General features: G+C 42.2%; 1 protein-coding gene across 4 annotated transcripts in view; it reads left to right on the forward strand.

Annotated features, from left to right (window-relative positions):
- The first annotated feature begins 554 nt into the window (after positions 1 to 554).
- The window catches only part of lepr2 (leptin receptor 2), a 63,495-nt gene continuing 39,966 nt past the window's right edge, over positions 555 to 24,083 (forward strand). Inside the window, exons 1-5 of one of the 4 annotated variants that reach the window (XM_014168840.2) lie at positions 555 to 622; positions 802 to 873; positions 18,366 to 18,425; positions 19,692 to 19,744; positions 22,945 to 23,190. In XM_014168840.2, coding sequence (XP_014024315.2) covers positions 18,415 to 18,425; positions 19,692 to 19,744; positions 22,945 to 23,190 — 310 coding nt within the window. In that variant the 5' untranslated portion in view covers positions 555 to 622; positions 802 to 873; positions 18,366 to 18,414. 4 annotated transcript variants of the gene reach the window in all.

Here is a 24,083-nt window from a genome sequence, read left to right on the forward strand (position 1 = left end):
TATCCCTTTAGAATAATATGGTCAAAATATTAATTATTATTCCTGTCTACTATATGCCAGTTAGACTAACACCACTACCATGTATTACACGTGTAGACTATACCTTTCAGCTACCCATTAAGTACATAAAATACGAAATGTTTCCTGAAGCTACAAACTTTCCATGAATCAGCTATGAAATTGTCCTATGACATCACCTTGAGGATGAGATCACTCCACTGATGTAAGGTAAATATAGGCCTATACATAATGAACCTTTTTCCATTTTAATAATGTCACATCGTAGTCAAAAGCAATTTCATGATAATTGTTCCCGTTATTAATGATTATGTTATTGTAAATGCCTATGGGGCAAAATGATATTAATACGTTGTATTTTTATTAGACTAACTACTACTTAATTGTGATTTGTTAATGATGTTATGTTGTATTGAACATGTTTTGTTTTGTTATTATAATAGTGATTTTAATGCGTATTGCAAGTGTTATTATTTGGTGCGGGATAGTTCCGGTGACGGTATTGGCTCGCCCATAACTATGCCACTCCCTTCTCCAAATAGAGTATAGAGTTCGTTGTGGCGCCGTTCAATAACCTTCATGTCGGGTTTAGGGGACAGCTCTGGTGAGACACACCGGACTTCAATGATAACGAACTGTAGCTGCCTTCCAACAATGTTATAACAGTTATTTTTTATACAGTCTATAACAAAGTAACGTATTATCTCTCATTTGTATTTGTGATAGATCTAGGCAAACTTGTGGCTACTTATAAAGACTCAAACATCGGTATTTGTACCCTAGTGATTCGCGGACCGGATAACTATCGGTTACTGTGCGGGACACTGGCGATTCAGAGAGGAACCAAGATATCAAGTAAGGAAAACTATTAATTCTTTCTCACTTCGACATTTTTTTTTGGGTGAAATATAGCCTAGACTACTATCCGCTACTCTCAAGATCACCACAACATGCTATGAATATTTGTGGTCCAGGTGTGAGAACGCAAGCGGATCCTCATCTTGATCTCTCTTGAAGTCTCTCAACTGGGCAGAAAGGCTACTGCAGATTTGTTTCTGCTTATCTATAAAGTGTTTAAACAAATGCCTTTGTTTGAGTCTTCTCATTTATCCAGGCTGTTTGCCTATAGCCTATATATGCATAGGCCTACATTTATTTTTGGTTAAAGATTGTAAGTAAAACAAACTCTTATAGCCATTTGCAATTTCAAGTTTGAAGTTTTATTAGTCGTATGTACGGGATACACATGGTATACACGTCCACGAATTGTTTACTTGCATGTTCATTCTCGACAATGCAACAATAATAAGAAATAAGAAAACATAAGTATAATACAGGAATGCACAATTTATAGTCCTATATTCAAATCAAATGTATTGGTCATATGAGATGGGTGATACAATATATAAACACAATTTAAAAGTGACTAAGATAACATAGAATATTGTGGAGTGCAGTTTATACATATGCATGAGTAATGCTAGATATGGAAACATGATTAAAGTGGCTAGTGATCCATTTCTAAAAGTGGCTAGTGAGTCCTAATCTATGTCTATAGGCATCTCCTATAGCCTCTGATGCGCTAGTGATGACTGTTTAGCAGTCTGATGGCCTTGAGATAGAAGCTGTTTTCCAGTCTCTCGGTCCCAGCTTTGATGCACCTGTACTGACCTCGCCTTCTGGATGATAGCGGGATGAACAGGCAGGTGCTCTGGTGGTTGATGTCCTTGATGATCTTTTTGGCTTTCCTATGGCATCGGGTGCTGTAGGTGTCCATGAGGGCAGGAATTTTGCCCCCGGTAATGCATTGGGCAGACTGCACCACCCTCGGTAGAGCTTTGCGGTTTTGGGAGGTGCAGTTGCCGTACCAGGTGGTGATACAGCCTGACAGGATGCTCTCAATTGTGCATCTGTAAAAGTTTGTAATGGTTTTAGGTGTTAAGCCAAATTTATTTTGCCTCCTGAGGTTGAAGAGGCGCCTTCTTCACCACACTGTCTGTGTGGGTGGACCATTTCAGTTTGGAAGTGATATGTACGCCGAGGAACTTGAAGCTTTCCACCTTCTCCACTGCGGTCCCGTCGATGTGGATAGGGGGCTGCTCCCTCTGCTCTTTCCTGAAGTCCACGATCATCTCCTTAGTTTTGTTGAGTGGGAGGTTATTTCCCTGGCACCACACTCCCAGAGCCCTCACCTCCTCCCTGTAGGATGTCTCATCGTTGTTGGTAATCAAGCCTACTACTGTTGTGTCATCCTCTCATATTTAGAGGAAGGGGTGATTGGGGGGCGTGTGTTTAAATTGTGCAGTATTTACCGATCATAACAAGAGACTGGTAGCAGCAGTTGTGATGTGTGGTGTGATGTGTGTGTGTGTGTGTGTGTCAGTGGCAGTCGGTGCCGATGACTGTCATTTATATTCCATTCACCCAGCTCAATGTAACATCGATAGGTTTAGGCTACTACATGATACTCATCATGAGGTTGCTACAACCTAGCCAATGAATGAAAGTTTACAACGTAGGTGCACATCTAATTGATCTAGGGCGTAATCATTAGTCCAAAAGTTGAAAATGAGACTTTCTATTGGACAAATTCATAGCGGCCACATAAAAACAGCATGATCACGCCCTCTCCTCTCACTTTTTCTCTTCGCTTGTGGACTTCAGTGCACGACACATCAGCTCTCTGTGACCAGACGGTAAAACCTTTCCAAACCATATCATGACCGCTAACTGCTACACATAGCCTACATCGTTGTCACCATATTAATGTCATAGTCAACATAGCTACTTGAACTAACGTGTTAGTTAACCCGCTACAATCAAGCAGTACAGTGTACGGTCAGAAATCAGTTTAGCAGTTACACTGGTGGGCCCCGGTGGCAATAAATTAATACAACCAAAAGCTTACCATGACTTGGAAGAGTTCCAGTATTGGATAGCCATAGCCAGCTAGCTAACATAGCATCCATCTCTGTTTTAGCCAGGTGTCTGAGTAGGCTAAACTAGATAGCTGCATCTGCTAGCTAAGTGAAAGTGAAAACAAATACAACCAAATATAGCGCGCTCTCTCTTGCTTTTCCTTCATTTTGGAAGAAAGTTAGTTTTTATAAAAAATTGTGAAATAGTGAAACGTTAAAGTTAACCTTTTTAGATAAAACTAATAATTGACTAAAACACACTGTTTTGCAATGAAGGTCTACAGTAGCCTCAACAGCACTCTGTAGGGTGGCACCATGTTGTAGCCGGAGGACAGCTAGCTTCCGTCCTTGACTTCAATACAAAACCTAGGAGGCTTGTGGTTCTCACCCCCTTCCATAGACATACACAGTAATTATGACAACTTCCGAAGGACATCCTCCAACCTATCAGACCCCTCCTTCATGAACTGACATGTTGTCACCCAATAAAAGGATCAGATAATGAATGTACTACTGAAAGCATGAGCTACAGCTAGCTAGCACTGCAGTGCATAAAGTGTGGTGAGTAATTGACTCAAAGAGAGAGAAAGACAATAGTTGAACATGTTTGAACAAATTAATTTCTTCAAAAATGAAGGAACGGAAGAGGGAGAGCTATATTTGTTATTTTTTTCACTTTCACTTACTTAAACTAGCTAGCTGCATTCACTAGCTATCTTACTCAAACACCTGGCTCAAACAGAGAGGGATGCTATGTTACCTAGCTGGAGAAGGGTGGGTGTGTCTGTCTGTGTTTGTGTCCCAATTTTGCAGCGGGTTAACAAGTTTGCTGTCACTCAGTTAGAATGCGCATTAGTTTCATATTTTTCTCGGTATCCTTGCACCACTTGTTAGATATTATGCACGTTGGGGATAGCTTGACAGCAACATCCTTACCATGTGATTTATCATACATTTACATTTACATTTAAGTCATTTAGCAGAAGCTCTTATCCAGAGCGACTTACAAATTGGTGCATTCACCTTATGATATCCAGTGGAACAACCTCTTTACAATAGTGCATCTAAATCTTTTAAGGGGGGGGTTAGAAGGATTACTTTATCCTATCCTAGGTATTCCTTAAAGAGGTGGGGTTTCAGGTGTCTCCGGAAGGTGGTGATTGACTCCGCTGTCCTGGCGTCGAGAGGAGGATCTGATGGTTCACAGTATCAAAGGCAGCAGATAGGTCTAGAAGGATGAGAGCAGAGGAGAGAGAGTTAGCTTTAGCAGTGCGGAGAGCCTCCGTGACACAGAGAAGAGCAGTCTCAGTTGAATGCCCAGTCTTGAAACCTGACTGATTAGGATCAAGAAGGTCATTCTGAGAGAGATAGCAGGAGAGCTGGCCAAGGACGGCACGTTCAAGAGTTTTGGAGAGAAAAGAAAGAAGGGATACTGGTGTGTTGTTGTTGACATCGGAGGGATCGAGTGTAGGTTTTTTCAGAAGGGGTGCAACTCTCGCTCTCTTGAAGACGGAAGGGACGTAGCCAGCGGTCAAGGATGAGTTGATGAGCGAGGTGAGGTAGGGGAGAAGGTCTCCGGAAATGGTCTGGAGAAGAGAGGAGGGGATAGGGTCAAGTGGGCAGGTTGTTGGGCGGCCGGCCGTCACAAGACGCGAGATTTCATCTGGAGAGAGAGGGGAGAAAGAGGTCAAAGCACAGGGTAGGGCAGTGTGAGCAGGACCAGCGGTGTCGTTTGACTTAGCAAACGAGGATCGGATATCGTCATATCATAGTAACAGGCAGCTGCAATGTAAATGATAAGACTGAAAACATGCAAGGAAAAGCGATCGGGTGAATTTATGATGCTAGTGGACAGAGAAATACAACTTCACTCTATCCAATCAGAGCAGCAGGATCAACGTACACCCCGCCCTTCTCTTTACAGACAGGCAAACTAGCCAGTTTAGTTATTTAGACCGCGCATGAATGACTCAAAGACAGTACGGTATGGTTTAGAAACTCTGTGAATGACTGACATGAGAAAGATGCTTGCTGGCACCCGAAATAACCTTTTTCCCCCCAATCACGGATAATTACAAAAAATACTTGGATCTTAATCGTATCCAGAAAATGTCCCATATCTGTTGCGATACTCGTTTTGTCCGACTATTCGGCACATCTCGATATGAAAGTGAATTATTCTTGTGTGTGATCAGGGGTGTATTCATTCTGTCGATTCTGTTGAAAAACCTTTCTTAAACGGAAGCAAACAGAACAAAACGGTGGAGAAACATAACTGAATTTGTCCAGTAGAAACTCTTGTTTGCAACTGTTGGACTAATGATTACACCCTAGATCAGCTACAGTAGATGCAGGCAAGAGTGTACAAGGTGGTATTGAATGTGTCACAGTCTGTCACCTTGATTACTCTAATTTCTCTCCACCTGTGCACCTACGTTGTAAAATGTTATTCATAGGCTTAGGTTGTAGCAACCTCATGATGGATGTAGAGAAAATTAGAGTATCATGTATTAGCCTAACCTATTGATATTAGAGGTCGACCGATTAATCGGAATGGCCGATTAATTAGGGCCGATTTCAAGTTTTCATAACAATCGGTAATCGGTATTTTTGGCCACTGATTTGCCTATTTATTTATTATTATTATTATTTTTTTTTACACCTTTATTTAACTAGGCAAGTCAGATTAAGAACACATTCTTATTTATAATGACGGCCTAGAAACGGGGGTTAAATGCCTTGTTCAGGGGGGATTCGTTTTTGCAACCTTCGGTTACCAGTCCAACGCTCTAACCACCTGCCTTACATTGCACTCCACAAGGATTAACAGGCTGACTACCTGTAATGCGAGGGCAGCAAGAAGCAATGGTAAGTTGCTAGCTAGCATTAGACTTATAAAAAACTATCAATCTTAACATAATCACTAGTTAACTACACATGGTTGATGATATTACTAGTTTATCTAACGTGTCCTGCGTTGCATATGATCGATGCGGTGCCTGTTAATTTTCATTGAATCACAGCCTACTTCGACAAACGGGTGTTGATTTAACAAGCGCATTTGCGAAAAAAGTACTGTCGTTGCACCAATGTACCTAACCATAAACATCAATGCCTAACAGGAATATTTAGACTTAGTCGCCCGTTAGATAAAATACGTAACGGTTCCGTATGTCACTGAAAGAAAAAAACTTTTGTTTTCGAGATGATAGTTTCCAGATTCGACCATATTAATGACCCAAGGCTCGTATTTCTGTGTGTTTATTATATTATAATTAAGTCTATGATTTGATAGAGCAGTCTGACTGAGCGGTGATAGGCAGCAGCAGGCTCGTAAGCATTCATTCAAACAGCCCTTCGCTGTGCTTCAAGCATTGCGCTGTTTATGACTTCAACCTGGGTGGGTATAATTTGTGGAACGTTCTAACAGGAATCTATTCCAAAAACTTCGTAAATAACAAGGTTTCCAAAAAACAACGCATACAAAGTTGTATAGCGGCAGAATAAGATACCGGGTAGCGAGTAGTCTATTTCATTATGTTTTTCACTCATCACGTTTATTCCGAAAAATGTCTTTCCTCACATGTCTGTTTGCCTATGGACAAACATTAAGAATAAGCTACGTGGTGATTTGATGCCTATTCGGCAGCTAGTTAGCTAGGTTTGTATGCGTTGCTACTTTGTATGCGTTGTTGGTTGGCAACCTTTTACTTTACGTTTTTTGGAACAGATTCCTGTTGGAACGTTCCACAAATTATACCCACCCCTTCAAGCCTATCAACTCCCAAGATTAGGCTGGTGTAACCGATGTGAAATGGCTAGCTAGTTAGCCGGGTGCACGCTAATAGCGTTTCAAACGTCACTCGCTCTGAGACTTGGTTGTTTTCCTTCCTCTGCATGGGTAACGCTGCTTCGAGGGTGGCTGTTGTCGATGTGTTCCTGGTTTGAGCCCAGGTAGGAGCGAGGAGAGGGACGGAAGCTATACTGTTACACTGGCAGTACTAAAGTGCCTATAAGAACATCCAACAGTCAAAGGTATATGAAATACAAATCGTATAGAGAGAAATAGTCCTATAATTCCTATAATAATATAATAACTACAACCTAAAACTTCTTACCTGGGAATATTGAAGACTCATGTTAAAAGGAACCACTAGCTTTCATATGTTCCCATGTTCTGAGCAAGGCACTTAAACATTAGCTTTCTTACATGGCACATATTGCACTTTTACTTTCTTCTCCAACACTTTGTTTTGCATTATTTAAACCAAATTGAACATGTTTCATTATTAATTTGAGGCTAAATTGATTTTATTGATGTATTATATTAAGTTAAAATAAGTGTTCATTCAGTATTGTTGTAATTGTCATTATTAAAATAATAATAATCGGCCGATTAATCGGCAGCAGCCTTTTTTGACCCCCCAATAATCGGTATCGGTATCAGCGGTGAAAAATCATAATCGGTCGACCTCTAATTGATATTACATTGTGCTGTCTGAATAGCCATATACATTTTTGTTGTTGCCACATTACAACCCGTGTTGTGATAATTGCGTTGTTTGCTCTATAACCTGTTAGTTCATATACCTTGCCACTATGATATATAGGCTTTAGGTTGAGACAAATAAGACACATTGGCAGAATAACCACACCTGTGTGTCATCACAAAACCGGAGAGCAACATCTGTCCGGTGAAGTCCACAAAGCATGTTCCATGTAACAAACCGTTACATGACTTACAGCATGGTCAAGCAAGTTAATCTTTCCGACATTTTCAGACTACTAATTAACTTTGGATTTAGAACCATGGGGAGTTAGGCTACCGGAAGTCGCAAACAGGAGCTGCCTCCAATATTCCAGCACAATTTCAACTTTACCATTTCAACATCATCAACTCACCTATGCTTAGTCTAATACAGTGACAACTAAAAGATACCAAACAGAATTTAGTCCAATCAACATAAGCTACAGTGGGGGAAAAAAGTATTTGATCCCCTGCTGATTTTGTACATTTGCCCACTGACAAAGAAAGGATCAGTCTATACTTTTAATGGTAGGTTTATTTGAACAGTGAGAGACAGAAAAACGCATGTCAAAAATGTTATAAATTGATTTGCATTTTAATGAGGGAAATAAGTATTTGACCCCCTCTCAATCAGAAAGATTTCTGGCTCCCAGGTGTCTTTTATACAGGTAACGAGCTGAGATTAGGAGCACACTCTTAAAGGGAGTGCTCCTAACCGCAGCGTGTTACCTGTAAAAAGACACCTGTCCACAGAAGCAATCAATCAATCAGATTCCAAACTTTCCACCATGGCCAAGACCAAAGAGCTCTCCAAGGATGTCAGGGACAAGATTGTAGAATGGGCTACAAGACCATCGCCAAGCAGCTTGGTGAGAAGGTGACAACATTTGGTGTGATTATTCGCAAATGGAAGAAACACAAAAGAACTGTCAATATCCCTCGGCCTGGGGCTCCATGCAAGACCTCACCTCGTGGAGTTGCAATGATCATGAGAACGGTGAGGAATCAGCCCAGAACTACATGGGAGGATCTTGTTAATGATCTCAAGGCAGCTGGGACCATAGTCACCAAGAAAACAATTGGTAACACACTACGCCGTGAAGGACTGAAATCCTGTAGCGCCCGCAAGGTCCCCCTGCTCAAGAATACATATACATGCACGTCTGAAGTTTGCCAATGAACATCTGAATGACTCAGAGGACAACTGGTGAAAGTGTTGTGGTCAGATGAGACCAAAATGGATCTCTTTGACATCAACTCAACTCGCCGTGTTTGGAGGAGGAGGAATGCTGCCTATGACCCCAAGAACACCATCTCCACCGTCAAACATGGAGGTGGAAACATTATGCTTTGGGGGTGTTTTTCTGCTAAGGGGACAGGACAACTTCACCGCATCAAAGGGACGATGGACGGGGCCATGTACCATCAAATCTTGGGTGAGAACCTCCTTCCCTCAGGCAGGGCATTGAAAATGGGTCGTGGATGGGTATTCCAGCATGACAATGACCCAAAATACACGGCCAAGGCAACAAAGGAGTGGCTCTAGAAGAAGCACATTAAGGTCCTGGAGTGGCCTAGCCAGTCTCCAGACCTTAATCCCATAGAACATCTGTGGAGGGAGCTGTTGCCAAACGTCAGCCTCGAAACCTTAATGACTTGGAGAAGATCTGCAAAGAGGAGTGAGACCTAATCCCTCCTGAGATGTGTGCAAACCTGGTAGCCAACTACAAGAAACGTCTGACCTCTGCGATTGCCAACAAGGGTTTTGCCACCAAGTACTAAGTCATGTTTTGCAGAGGGGTCAAATACTTATTTCCCTCATTAAAATGCAAATCATTTTGTAACATTTTTGACATGCGTTTTTCTGGAGTTTTTTGTTGTTATTCTGTCTCTCACTGTTCAAATAAACCTACCATTAAAATTATAGACTGATCATTTCTTTGTAAGTGGGCAAACGTACAAAATCAGCAGGGGATCAAATACTTTCCCCCCCCACTGTAAATATGATGAGTATGTCCATGGAACTGATTTCTGTCTGTGTGTGTGTGTGTGTGTGTGCGCTTGCAAGTAGAAAAAAACATGTTGACTCAACCTACTTGTAGAGGAGCCAATGCCATCCTCCTCTCTTTCATGTTGCCAAAACGGTCAATGACTGTCATGCAGTACACACTTATAGTTTTTGTTGTCCTAGCCTACCTGGCTAAAATGCTTGCTCGCTAGCCTAACTTCCTTTCATGGGCAACGATGAGCCAGGTAGTTAACATTCATATACTACATCTAGTCACATATTGAACTTCCATCCTCTCAGGCAAGAATCGCCGTCAAAATCTGCAGTATAATCATTGGCCAGCACGGAGAATTAAGTAAAACCAAGTAAAGTTCAAATCCCTATCTCCATCCATTGCTAATTTAGGAAAGGGACCATTTTAGCTAGGCACTGCATCTCAGTGCTGGAGGCATCACTACAGACCCTGGTTCGATCCCGGGCTGTATCACAACCGGCCGTGATCGTGAGTCCCATAGGGTGGCGTACAATTGGCCCAGCGTCGTCCGGGTTAAAGGAGGGTGTGGCAGGGGTAGGCCGTCATTGTAAAATATGACTTAAATAAAGGTTAAATAAACAGCTAGCCTGCCACCGGAGAACAACAACACAACGAGATGCAACAATTGCGTTTTTTTCTGTCAATGACGGTTGGTTTTTAATGTGATGTGATTGGTGTGGAGCCAAATCCAAACTGGCTACCCTTGACACTTTCTTTGGGGCGCGCCAGGACCATTCACAGTTGAGCTCTCTCAGTTTACGCTGATAGGCTATTATTTGATATATTATTTTATCAAGGGAGGCCAAATGCTCGCTGGCTTCCCTTGCATTCAACGCTAAGGGAGGCAACAATGTCATACTCCTTTTGACCAGACAGCATCAGATAGATGGGCTACACATTTAGAGACAAGGGGGCGCTGTTTCGCTCACGTGGATGCTTTATCCAGTAAGATACATTCAGCGTGTTGTGAATTGAAGGAAAATTATGAAACACAGAGAGATGAAAGATACATTATTTAATGTTTAAAAATATATATATTTGTAAAGTTTTGGGGGAAGCCTGGCTTCCCTTGGCATCCATGAATACACGCCACTGAGGTACCGGGAATCAGTGGTCAGTTCCTCCATGCGTAAAGAATGTCTTGGAAGTCCCTTGAGAGGAGGGAACTGTGGAACTGCTTTAGTTGAGAAATCAACCAGGATTTCCTCCCGGTGATGCAAGCCCCAGAACACAGAGTTTGGAACTGGTTCAACCCCTTGACTAATTGGGAAGTGACAACATTCCCGAGAGTTTTACTTGTGAGTAACCAAGATTACACTGTGACTCACACTGGCTTGTTGGAGTAGGTTATTAAGCTATACTCCCAGGGACATGCAATCGAGAGGCTGAGATTTGTGTGACAAAAAACAGGCTTCACACCTTTATAGGTTAATCTACATTGACATTCTGGCTCTGGCTGAAATTCAATCAGCAACCAAAATTAGATTTGAGAGATTTGATTTGGCCAGTGGTCTATGCGTCAATATGCATGAGGTGCCTATTCCAATGTGGGCCACATTTGTTGATCAAATCTAGATTAACATTCATTACTTTTCTGGTAATTTGATTATTTGTGATAGGCCTACTGTCATATCTTGTTATTGTCACTTGCAGAGTACAACTTGTTTTGATATGTGATCTAATGAAAATCAGGCATGAGGCTTGTGTGTACCAGCACTGGCTGTCATTGAAAGGATTCACTTTTGTTTTTAATGTAGAGCCTGATCGTGCCCAGTGCTTCCTTCTCATCATTATGCTGATAGTCGTTTGATATAAAACACACACACACACACACACACACACACACACACACACACGTTGTTATATCTCACTGAATAACACCTAGGCCTGATTGTTATCGCTCAGTAACACAAGTCATTCCTATGGATGGTTTAGGCCACTCAGCTCTCATCTGCAGGTGGCCACTTGGTAGAGCTGGGCCGCTGTCCATCGTACTGTATTGTAACCTGGGATGTTATTGTTTTGATCCAGAGAACCAATGAATGAATGGATGCAGTCATTAATCTGTGTTCATGTTTGGAGTAATTTTCATGAATGAATTTTCATGAACTTGCATGCTAAGGGTAGGAGGCTATTGATGTTTGGTATGGGAATCAGGTTCCTAGACCAGGTGAAAACACCTTCTCAATTACTAAGCGAGTCGAATAGGCCTAGCTCTGTGACCGCCTTAGCTTCAGAAAAGACTAAGTTAACCACACACAACAATTAATTTACATTCACCAATTGGATGTGCTTGTTGAGCAGTCTGATGACGGGCTCATCAAATGCTGCGCCGTGACTGTAAAAAGTGTGCCATTTCCCCTACATACAAATACACACAGACAAAGGTCGGACAAAATGTGTAGCCTATCTCACGCTACATACTGAAAACATGCTGCTGAATGTTTTACAGCATTTGTTGCCACTAATGTCTAATTGATTAGGCTATATGTCGCATTGGTTCCGGAAACACTGCAAACAGTTTGCGAATGCTAGGACAGAGATGCATGTCCAATGTCAAAGCAGACCGCGATTTGGCTACATGTTCTTGTCTCAGCCATATCCCCTGAAGCTCAGCTCATTACAGTAATGTCTATGTTTATATTTTCCCTGGGTTTTCCCAGTTTTAATCTGAGTTATCATTCCAGAATGATTTGAGTCATCCATGGGCGGTCTAATTAACTAAACTGGCTAGTTTGCCTGTCTGTAAAGAGAAGGGCGGGCTGTACGTTGATCCTGCTGCTCTGACTGGATAGAGTGAAGATATATTTCTCTGTCCGCGCCGGGGGTTGTAAGGTGTGCGTGCGCGCAGGGGACCCCTGGTAATAGTTTGGGAATGAGCCTATAAATGATCGCCGCAGCGACAGGGGAGCTTACTTTTGGGAAGAGTTTGAGGTTCCTCATAGGTGGAAGGGGAGGATCATCCTCCTCAGTGAATTTCTGAGAAATAAAAATAGTGAAACATTAAAAAGTTACCCTTTTTAGATAAAACTATACTAAATGTGTTCACGTCACCAAATAATTGATTAAAACACTGTTTTGCAATGAAGGTCTACAGTAGCCTCAACAGCACTCTGTAAGGTAGCACCATTGTGTAGCCGGAGGACAGCTAGTGTCCGGAAACTCTTCCAAGTCAAGGTAAGCTTTTGGTTTTATAAATGTATTGCCACTGGGGCCCGCCTGTGTAACTGCTAGTAGCTACAGTTGAAGTCGGAAGTTTACATACACTCAGTGCCTCTTTGCTTGACATCATGGGAAAATCAAAAGAAATCAGCCAAGACTAGAGAAAAAAAATTGTAGACCTCCACAAGTCTGGTTCATATTTGGGAGCAATTTCCAAACGCCTGAAGGTACCACGTTCATCTGTACAAACAATAGTACGCAAGTATAAAAACCATGGGACCACTTAGCCGTCATACCGCTCAGGAAGGAGACTCGTTCTGTCTCCTAGAGATGAACGTACTTTGGTGTGAAAAGTGCAAATCAATCCCAGAACAACAGCAAAGGACCTTGTGAAGATGCTGGAGGAAACGGATACAAAGTATCTATATCCACAGTTAAACGAGTCCTATATCGACATAACCAGAAAGGCCGCTCACCAAGGAAGAAGCCACTGCTCCAAAACCGCCATTAAAAAGCCAGACTATGGTTTGCAACTGCACATGGGGACAACTATTGTACTTTTTGGAGAAATGTCCTCTGGTCTGATGAGACAAAAATAGAACTGTTTGGCCATAACGACCATCGTTATGTTTGGAGGAAAAAAGGGGGGGCTTGCAAGCCGAAGAACACCATCCCAACCGTGAAGCACGGGGGTGGCAGCGTCATGTTGTGGGGTTGCTTTGCTGCAGGAGGGACTGGTGCACTTCACAAAATAGATGGCATCATGAGGAAAGAAAATGATGTGGATATATTGAAGCAACATCTCAAGACATCAGTCAGGAAGTTAAAGCTTGGTCGCAAATGGGTCTTCCAAATGGACAATGACCCCAAGCATACTTCCAAAGTTGTGTCAAAATGGCTTAAGGACAACAAAGTCAAGGTATTGGAGTGGCCATCACAAAGCCCTGACCGCAATCCTATAGAAAATTTGTGGGCAGAACTGAAAAAGCATGTGCGAGCAAGGAGGCCTACAAACCTGACTCAGTTACACCAGCTCTGTCAGGAGGAATGGGCCAAAATTCACCCAACGTATTGTGGGAAGCTTGTGGAAGGCTACCCAAAAAGTTTGACCCAAGTTAAACAATTTTAAAGGCAATGCTACCAAATACTAATTGAGTGTATGTAAACTTCTGACCCACTGGGAATGTGATGAAAGAAATAAAAGCTGAAATAAATCATTCTCTCTACTATTATTCTAACATTTCACATTCTTAAAATAAAGTGGTGATCCAAACTGACCTAAAACGGAGTTTAAATGTATTTGGCCGAGGTGTATATAAACTTCCGACTTCAACTGTATGTTGACTTGATGTTAGCTAATATGGTGACAATGATGTAGGCTGTGTGTAGCGGTTAAGATATGATGGTTTGGCTTGGAAAGTTTTTTTTTTTGCCGGGCACAGACAGCTGATGTGTTGTGCACACTTAAGTCCACAAGCAAAGGGAAACGGTGAGAGGAGGAGAGTGCGTAGATGCGAGAAGGTATTGTCCAACGATCAAAGGGATCCATGCTGTTTGTATGTGGCTGCTAAAAAAGTGAACTGTGTTTGCGTGTAATCCGGGGTGTAATCATTCCACTGATTCTGTTGCAAAGCATTTCTTAAATGGAAGCAAACAGAACAAAATGGCGATAAACATACCTGAATTTGTCCAATAGAAACTCTTGTTTGCAACTGTTGGACTAATGATTACACCCTAGATCAGCTAGATGCAGGCAAGATTGTGCAAGGCGGTATTGAATGTTCCAGTGTCTGGCACCTTGAGTACTTAAATTTCTCTCCACCTCTGTACCTACAGTACGTTGTAAAATGTTATTCATAGGCTAGGTTGTAGCAACAACATGATGGGTATAGGGAACAATTTAGTATCATGTAGTAGCCTAAATCTGTCGATGTTACATTGAGCTGGGTAAATGGAATATGAATGACAGTCATCCAATATGCTGTAAAAGAAATAAGGCCATGCTCATAAAAAAATAATCATCCTCCCTCATCTTTAACGGCACCGACTTCCACTGTTCTTATAATGGTGTTTATTGAGATGTTTTCCTTTCTTAATACTTGCCTCCTGTGCCTACCTTGGCTTTCAGACACGGTACCCCTCAACACAATCCAGGCATTGATGGAAACACTAAAAACTAAATGGAAGGCGCCTCTCAGACAGTTGTTGTGGCACTCAGCAGGAAGCAAAGCAAATTTGACCCACTCCAATTTGACTACCTCTCCAACAGATCCACGGAAGATGCCATTTCCATCACTTTTCACACGGCCGTAACACATCTGGACAAGATGAACACCTATGTGAGAATGCTGTTCATTGACTTCAATTCAGCATTCAACACTATTGTTCCCTCCAAGCGCGACACCAAGCTCAGAGCCCTCGGTCTTGACTCCACCCTCTGCAGCTGGATCCTGGAATTCCTGACGGGCAGACCATAAACTGTGAGGATTGGACCATAAACTCTGAGGATTGGCAACAACACCTCCTCCACACTGACTCTTACCAGGGGCCCCCAGGGATGTGTCCTCAGCCGTCTGCTGTACTCCCTTGTCACCCACAACTCCGTTGCTTTGCACGACACCAACTCCATCATCAACTTCCGCCGAAGTCGGTCCCTCTCCAAATTTGATGACGACACCACGGTTGTAGGACTGATAACCAACAACGACGAGTCAGTCTATAGGGAGGAGGTAAGTGAACTGACATTGTGATGCCAGGACAACTACCTCGCCCTCAATGTCAGCAAAACAAAGGAGTTGATTGTTGACTTCAGGAAGCAGAGGAGGGAACATGCCCTGATCCACATCAACGGGATTGCTATAGAGAGTAGAGGACGCCCGATTATGATTTTTCAACGCCGATACCGATTATTGGATGACAAAAAAGCCTGTGCCGATTTATTTATTTATTTATTTATTTATATATATTTGTAATAATGACAATTACAACAATACTGAATGTACAATAAACCCTTTTATTTTAACTTAATATAATTCACAAATAAAATCCATTTACCTCAAATAAGTAATGAAACATGTTCAATTTGGTTTAAGTAATTTAAAAACACAGTGTTGGAGAGTAAAAGTGCTTTAGTGCCATGTAAAAAAGCTAACGTTTAAATTCCTTGCCCAGAACATGAGAACATATGAAAGCTGGTGGTTCAATATTCCCAGTTCGTCAATATTCCCAATTAAGAAGTTTTAGGTTGTAGTTATAGGAACTATGACGCATCAACTATTTCTCTCTATAACAATTGTATTTCATATACCTTTGGATGTTCTTATAGGCTCAGTCAGACTGCTCTATCAAATATCAAATCATAGACTTAATTATAATAAACACACAGAAATATGAGCCTTTGGTCATTAATATGGTCAAATCCGGAAACTGTCATTTAGAAAACAAAACGTTTATTCTTCAATGTTATGTCATAATTATGTAAAATTCTGGCAAATTAATTATGGTTTTGTTAGGAAGAAACACAGTTCGCAACGAGCCAGGCGGCCCAAACTGTTGCATATACCCTGACTCTGCCTGCACTGAACGCAAGAGAAGTGTCACAATTTCCCTAGTTAATATTGCCTGCTAACATGCATTTATTTTAACACAATATGCAGGTTTAAAAAAACATTATTTTGTGTATTGATTTTAAGAAAGGCATTGATGTTTATGGTTAGGTACATTTGTGCAACGAATGTGTTTTTTTTCCACGAATGCGCTCTTGTTAAATCATCAACCGTTTTGCGAAGTTGAATTAGACTGTTATTCGATGATAAATTAACAGGCACCACATTGATTATATGCAACGCAGGACAAGCTAGTTAACTACACATGGTTGATGATATTACTAGGTTAACTAGTGATTATGTGAAGAATGATTGTTTTTTATAAGATAAGTTTAATGCTAGCTAGCAACTTACCTTGGCTCATTGCAGCCACAAGGTCCTTTTGACGCTGCACTCGCGTAACAGGTGTTCAGCCTACCACGCAGTTTCCTCATGGATTGCAATGTAATCGGCCACAATCGGCGTCCAAAAGGGCCGGTTACCGATTGTTATGAAAACTTGAAACCGGCCCGAATTAATCGGCCATGCCGATTAATCGGGGCGACCTCTAGTAGAGAGTCAGCAGTTCCTCGGCGTCCACATTACAGAGGACTTGACATGGACCAAGAGGGTGCAACAGCATCTCTACTTCCTAAGGCGTGCCACCCTGGGTGTCACGACTTCCGCCGAAGTCGGTCCCTCTCCTTGTTCGGGCGGCGTTCGGCAGTCGACGTCACCGGCCTTCTAGCCATTGCCGATCCACTTTTCATTTTCCATTTGTTTTGTCTTTGTTTTACACACCTGGTTTCAATTCCCCAATTACATGTTCATTATTTAACCCTCTGTTTTCCCCATGGTTTTTGTGTTTGATTGTTTTATGTATGTTCGGTCCGTTTTTGTGGTCTCGGTATTACGACATGTTATTGGAATATTTGAGTAAAGTTACTTGTGTTACTCATCTCTGCTGTCCTGCACCTGACTCCTCTGCACCAGCTACACCCAGACAACTACACTGGGTCATCTCCAAATACTTTTGCTGCACCATCGCGAGTGTGCTGACCAGTTGCATCACGGCCTGATATGGGAATTTCTATGTTCACGACCTCAAGGCCCTCCATCGTGTGGTGTATACAGCCCAGTACATCACTGGGACCGTGCTCCCACCCATCCAGGACATCTACTCGAAATGGTGCCTGAAGAATACCTGCAGCATCTTCAAGGAACCCACACACCCCAGCCACGAGCTGTTCACTCAGTTACTGTCAGGCATACGGTATCGGAGCATGAGGTCTCATACCAACAGGCTCAGAGACAGTTTCTATCTACTGTACAAGCCATCAGACTGCTGAACACTTGAACTGGACTGACCACCAGCTCTGATTCTCCTTACCTTAGCACACAGGCACTCACTCATGCACATACCCACGCAGACGAACACATATCCACACACACAGACACATACATTCATGCTACACACACATCACAACTTCTGCTACCAGACTCTTATTATGATTGATAAATACTGCACAATTTAAACACTTCCTCCCCAATCTTCCCTTCCCCAAAACATGAGTAAATATTGGACTATTATTTGTGTTTCCTGTATTATACTTATGCTAAAATGTTTATTCTATTCTACTGAGCCATTTACTTTATGTTCATATTCTTATATTTTATTATTTCTTATTGTTGTTGCATTGTCGAAGGAATCTGCAAGTAAGCGTTTCGTTGGACTTTGTATACCATGTGTATCCTGTACATATTACTAATAAAACTTGAAACTGAAATGGCGTATTATTATCTGAGTTGCAGTGACATGTCATTTTTAAATCAACATGATTTATTAAAGTACAGACTAAAAATCCACTCAAAAACGATCCTTTTATGTTTTCATTAGTCCACTGTTAATATAGTCCCAAAATATTTTGCATGTCAGCAAGTTTTGATGCGTTTTGCATCATATGATTTTGTTTAGTGGATTTTTCCTTTAAGATCAATGCACAAACTGTAAGTCACTCTTGATCAGACTGTCTGCCAAATTACTCAAATGTAAAATGTGTTGTGTCTTCCCAAATAGTCCCTAAGGTTCTCTCTACCTTTGCTCTCTCCTCAGTGAGAGTCATCACAACCGCAGTAGAGGCCATGCTCGCCAACTCTAACTCATGAAGACAATGTAAGTATGATTGTGGGCAACACCCAGGCCTTTACAGCAGAATACTGTGGAATACTGTGGTCGTGGTGTGGTCAGTCAATCAATCAATCAATCAATCAAATGTATTTATAAAGCTCTTTTTACATCAGCAGATGTCAGAAAGTACTTATACAGAAACCCAGACTAAAACCCCAAAGAGCAAGCAATGCAGATGTAGACACAATGTGGCTAGGAAAAACTCCCTTGAAAGCCAGGAACCTAGGAAGAAACTTAGAGAGAGGAACGAGGCTCTGAGGGGTGGGCAGTCAAATGTTCATAGATGACCAGCAGGGTGAAATAATAATCACAGTAGTTGTAGATGGTGTAACAGGTCAGCACATCAGGAGACAGCAGGTGCAGCAGAGAGAGAGGGGGGGGGAGGGAGAGAGGAAGAAGGTCGAAACAGCAGGTCCGGGACAAGGTTACGGTTCTATAGCCACAGGCAGAACAACAGAAATGGGATCAGCAGCAGGACCAGGTGGATTGGAGACAGGAACAGCCAGAAGTCGTCAGGCCAGGTAGTCCTGAGGCTCATGTCCTCCGGGAAGGGAGAGAGAGCGAGAGAGAGATGGGAGAATTAGAGGAAGCATACCGAAGATCACACAGGACACCAGATAAGACAGGAGAATTACACCAGATAGGACAGTCTTACCCAAGCCCCCTGGCACATAGACTACTGCAGCATAGGTACTCAGGGAAACTGTGGGCCCCATCCAAAGATACCCCCAGACAGGGCCAACCAGGCAGAATATAACCCCACCCACTTTGCCAAAGGGATATCAACAGACCCTGAGACAAGGCCGAGTATAGCCCACAAAGATCTCCCCCACCTCACTAGCCCGAGGGGATGCAAAACCAGACAGGAAGAACACGTCAGTGACTCAACGTTGTGACTAAAGGCCCTGATGAAGCTCAGTGACACTGCTGACTTTAGTACCTACTGTAAAACACTCTCCTGTTCTCCCGTGAAACTAGTTTTGGGTTGAGTCAGCATTGGGTTGACAAGACTCTCTGCTTTCCTCTCTTCATCTATCTCTCTGTCTCTCTCTTTTATCTCATGTTCTCTATCTTGTCTTTCTTTATTCATCTGTTTCTCCTTTTATTCACCTGTACATCTCTCCTGATTCCCCTTCCCTCTCTAAATTCCTCCCTATACCATCTCCCATAACTGATAGAAAATGTAAACATTTTATCTCTCCCTCGCTCACTCTCGTTCCCTCTTCCTCCTCTCTCTCTCTATCTCTGCAGGATCCTGTCTGCAATGCTAACATTCCTGGTGCATATCCTCATCATCTCCCGTGGTGAGTTGAGTTCCTTCCCCATGAGAAGAATCGTAACTATCTCACTGCGTCCATCCACATTACTTCCCCTACAACCTCCCGCGGGCAGATTCCTTCGCGTAGACCGAGAGAATCTGCCAGGACTGAATGGGATGCGTGAGATCAGAGCAGCATTAGTTCCGGATTGGACGAAGGCAGTGCTTAATCTGCTTTGCCTCGAGTGCTTTGTGCATGTGCCCACACGGATCGTAAAGGGGGTTATGCCTGTAATTGCACAATTTCACTCACCTCTACCCTGGAATAATGAATAGCAAACATTTCAGATAAAACGCCACATGCAGTTACATGTTACATGTAGTTAGTTCCCTGGCAGCTTTTCGCCGGAACTAGGCCTACCCATGTCAGCAAATACAGTACAGTGCACTTGTATTCGTATACACAAAAACACAGGGCCTCTTCCTATACTATCACATCCACTACACCAGGGTTTCCTAAACTCGGTCCTCGGGACCCCATGGTGTGCACGTTTAGTTTTTTTCCCTGGCACTACACAGCTGATTCAAATAATCAACTAATCATCAAGCTTTGATCGTTTGAATCAGCTGTGTAGTGTTAGGGCAAAACAACAAAACGTGCAGCCCTTGGGATCCCGAGGACATAGTTTGGGAAACGTTGCATTACACACTATCACACCCCTTAGCTACTTACAATACAGTCCATTATTGGCAAAATCAAAAGGGCCAATAAGTGTTGCATTTCAATGGTGTGACACTGTGTGATCAAAATAGAGGTATGCTGTTCTCTGCGATTACCCATCCTTTTAATGTTGGACGTCATCCAATGTGTAATGCAACAATCCTTCTAATGGGTGGAATGAATCATGGTCTTGGAGGAGGCTGCAGAGGTTTGGTTTTGTTGGGCAGAGGGGGTCTGGTGGGATGGAGGATGGTGAGGATGGTTGTTGTCATTCTCTTCCCTCGTCAGAGGCGTCAGGTAGCCTAGTGGTCAGAGTGTTGGACTAGTAACTGAAAGGTTGCAAGATTGAATCCCCGAGCTGACAAGGTGAAAATCTGTCGTTCTGCCCCTGAACAAGGCAGTTAACCCACTGTTCCTAGGCCGTCATTGAAAATAAGAATTTGTTCTTTACTGACTTTCCTAGATAAATAAAGGTGATAAAAAATACTCTGTCTCCCTGAGGCACTGTATCCCTATGACGTGTCAGTCACATTGTTTCACCTGTTGAAATAGAACCATGTTCAGTATTTACAGTTGAAGTCGGAAGTTTACATACACCTTAGCCAAATGCATTTAAACTCAGTTTTTCACAATTCCTGACATTTAATCCTAGTAAAAATTCCCTGTCTTAGGTCAATTAGGATCACCACTATTTTAGCAATGTGACATGTCAGAATAATAGTAGAGAGAATGATTTATTTCAGCTTTTATTTCTTTCATCACATTCCCAGTGGGTCAGAAGTTTACATACACTCAATTCGTATTTGGTAGTATTGCCTTTAAATTGTTTAACTTGGGTCAAACGTTTTGGGTAGCCTTCCACAAGATTCCCACAATAAGTTGGGTGAATTTTGGCCCATTCCTCCTGACAGAGCTGGTGTAACTGAGTCAGGTTTGTAGGCCTTGCTCGCACACGCTTTTTCAGGTCTGCCACAAATTTTCTATAGGATTGAGGTCTTGGCTTTGATGGCCACTCCAATACCTTGACTTTGTTGTCCTTAAGCCATTTTGCCACAACTTTGGAAGTATGCTTGGGGTCATTGTCCATTTGGAAGACCCATTTGCGACCAAGCTTTAACTTCCTGACTGATGTCTTGAGATGTTGCTTCAATATATGCAAATAATTTTCCATACTCATGGTGCCATCTATTTTGTGAAGTGCACCAGGCCCTCCTGCAGCAAAGCACCCCCACAACATGATGCTGCCACCCCCGTGCTTCATGGTTGGGATGGTGTTCTTTGGCTTGCAAGCCTCTCCCTTTTTCCTCCAAACATGACAATGGTCATTATGGCCAAACAGTTCTATTTTTGTATCATCGGACCAGAGGACATTTCTCCAAAAAGTACGATATTTGTCCCCATGTGCAGTTGCAAACCGTAGTCTGGCTTTTTTATGGTGGTTTTGGAGCAGTGGCTTCTTCCTTGCTGAGCGGCCTTTCTGGTTATGCCGATATAGGACTTGTTTTACTTTGGATATAGATACTTTTGTACCTGTTTCCTCCAGCATCTTCACAAGGTCCTTTGCTGTTGTGCTGGGATTGATTTGCACTTTTCGCACCAAAGTAAGTTCATCTCTAGGAGACAGAATAATACTTGCGTACTATTGTTTGTACAGATGAACATGGTACCATCAAGTGTTTGAAAATTGCTCCCAAGGATGAACCAGACTTGTGGAGGTCTACAATTTTTTTTTCTGAGGTCTTGGCTGATTTCTTTTGATTTTCCCATGATATCAAGCAAAGAGGCACTGAGTTTGAAGATAGGCCTTGAAATACATCCACAGGTACACCTCCAATTGACTCAAATGATGTCAATTAGCCTATCAGAAGCTTCTAAAGCCATGACATCATTTTCTGGAATGTTGTTTAAAGGCAAGTCAGCTTAGTGTATGTAAACCTCTGACCCACTGAAATTGTGATACAGTGAATTATAAGTGAAATAATCTGTCTGTAAACAATTGTTGGAAAAATTACTTGTGTCATACACAAAGTACATGTCCTAACCGACTTGCCAAAACTATAGTTTGTTAGCAAGAAATTTGTGGAGTGGTTGCAAAACAAGTTTTAATGACTCCAACCTAAGTGTATGGAAACTTCCGACTTCAACTGTATCCTTAAGCTATAGAATCCCTCTGGTAAAGACTGAGGTTACCAGAGTTTATTCTACTGATGTTCTCTGAACAATAGTATTGCCTTTTTATAATACTTTTTCCAACTTCATGAACATGTCTTGAATGATTGATCTTTTTAATTGATGAATGTATCATTATTATCAATTTACATCAATGACCTCCATTTAAATATTTTTGATTCTGCCTAGGAACAAATGCTATTGTAACGGTTGGAAATAAATATTGTGGGGATGGAATACCATGTGAAGAAATAAACCCACAGCTCTGGTGTTACCAGCTTCATCATGCCACAGCTTCTGCCCTGGGTCTGATGTCATTTCATGTCAACCATGTAAACTTCCCATTTCTGCCTAAGGTGTTGTGTCTCTGGAGCCTATGCAAGAATTCCCCCATGGAGACGTTCTAGACCTCCCTTGGCAGACAGAGCTCTGCTGTGCCTCACCCCCAGCCCAGCTTCATCATGGGAGAGAGGGAGATGACGAGGGGTCTGCGGGGTCCAGGAGGGCACCATCTGATCTGGGACACCCACGCACACCCCAGTGCCTCTTTAGGAACTCCACAAGCACACTAATACCTCCCCAGGAGACAGATCCCAGTGGAGGTTAGAGTTCTGCTCTGTTTTAATGACATTACAGTTACTGGGTGATAGTTCTCTCTACTAGACCTGGGCCCGTATTCACAAAGAGTAGCAGTGCTGAGCCAGGATCAGTTCTGCCTTTTAAATCATAATGAATGGAAGTTGGGGACCTGCTCCTTAATCAGCACTCCTCCTCAGAGATGCTTTGTATATACTACCGTTCAAAAGTTTGGGACACTTAGAAATGTACTTGTTTTTGAAAAAAGGCAATTTTTTTTGTCCATTTAAATAACAACAAATTTATCAGAAATACAGTGTAGACATTGTTAATGTTGTAAATGACTTGTAGCTGGAAACGGCAGATTTGTTATGGAATTTCTACATAGGCGTATAGAGGCTAATTATCAGCAACCATCACTCCTGTGTTCCAATGGCACATTGAGTTAGCTAATCCAAGTTTATCAGGCTAATTGATCATGAGAAAACCCTTTGCAATTATGTCAGCACAGCTGAAAACTGTTGTCTTGATTAAAGAAGCAATAAAACTGGCCTTCTTTAGACTAGTTGCGTATCTGGAGCATCAGCATTTGTGTGTTCGATTACAGGCTCAAAATGGCCAGAAACAAATACATTTCTTCTGAAACTCGTCAGTCTATTCTTGTTCTGAGAAATGAAGGCTATTTCATGTGAGAAATTGCCAAGAAACTGAAGATCTCGTACAGCGCTGTGTACTACTCCATTCACAGAACAGCGCAAACTGGCTCTAACCAGAATAGAAAGAGGAGTGGGAGGCCCCTGGTGCGCAGCACACACACACACACACACACACACACACACACACACCTAGTTAAATAAATAATAAACCCACACCCAATTAGGACAGTCATAGCAAAAAAGCCATGGAACATATTCGGAAA

Source organism: Salmo salar, chromosome ssa23, assembly GCF_905237065.1.
Source record: "Salmo salar chromosome ssa23, Ssal_v3.1, whole genome shotgun sequence".
NCBI classification, from domain to species: Eukaryota; Metazoa; Chordata; class Actinopteri; order Salmoniformes; family Salmonidae; genus Salmo; species Salmo salar.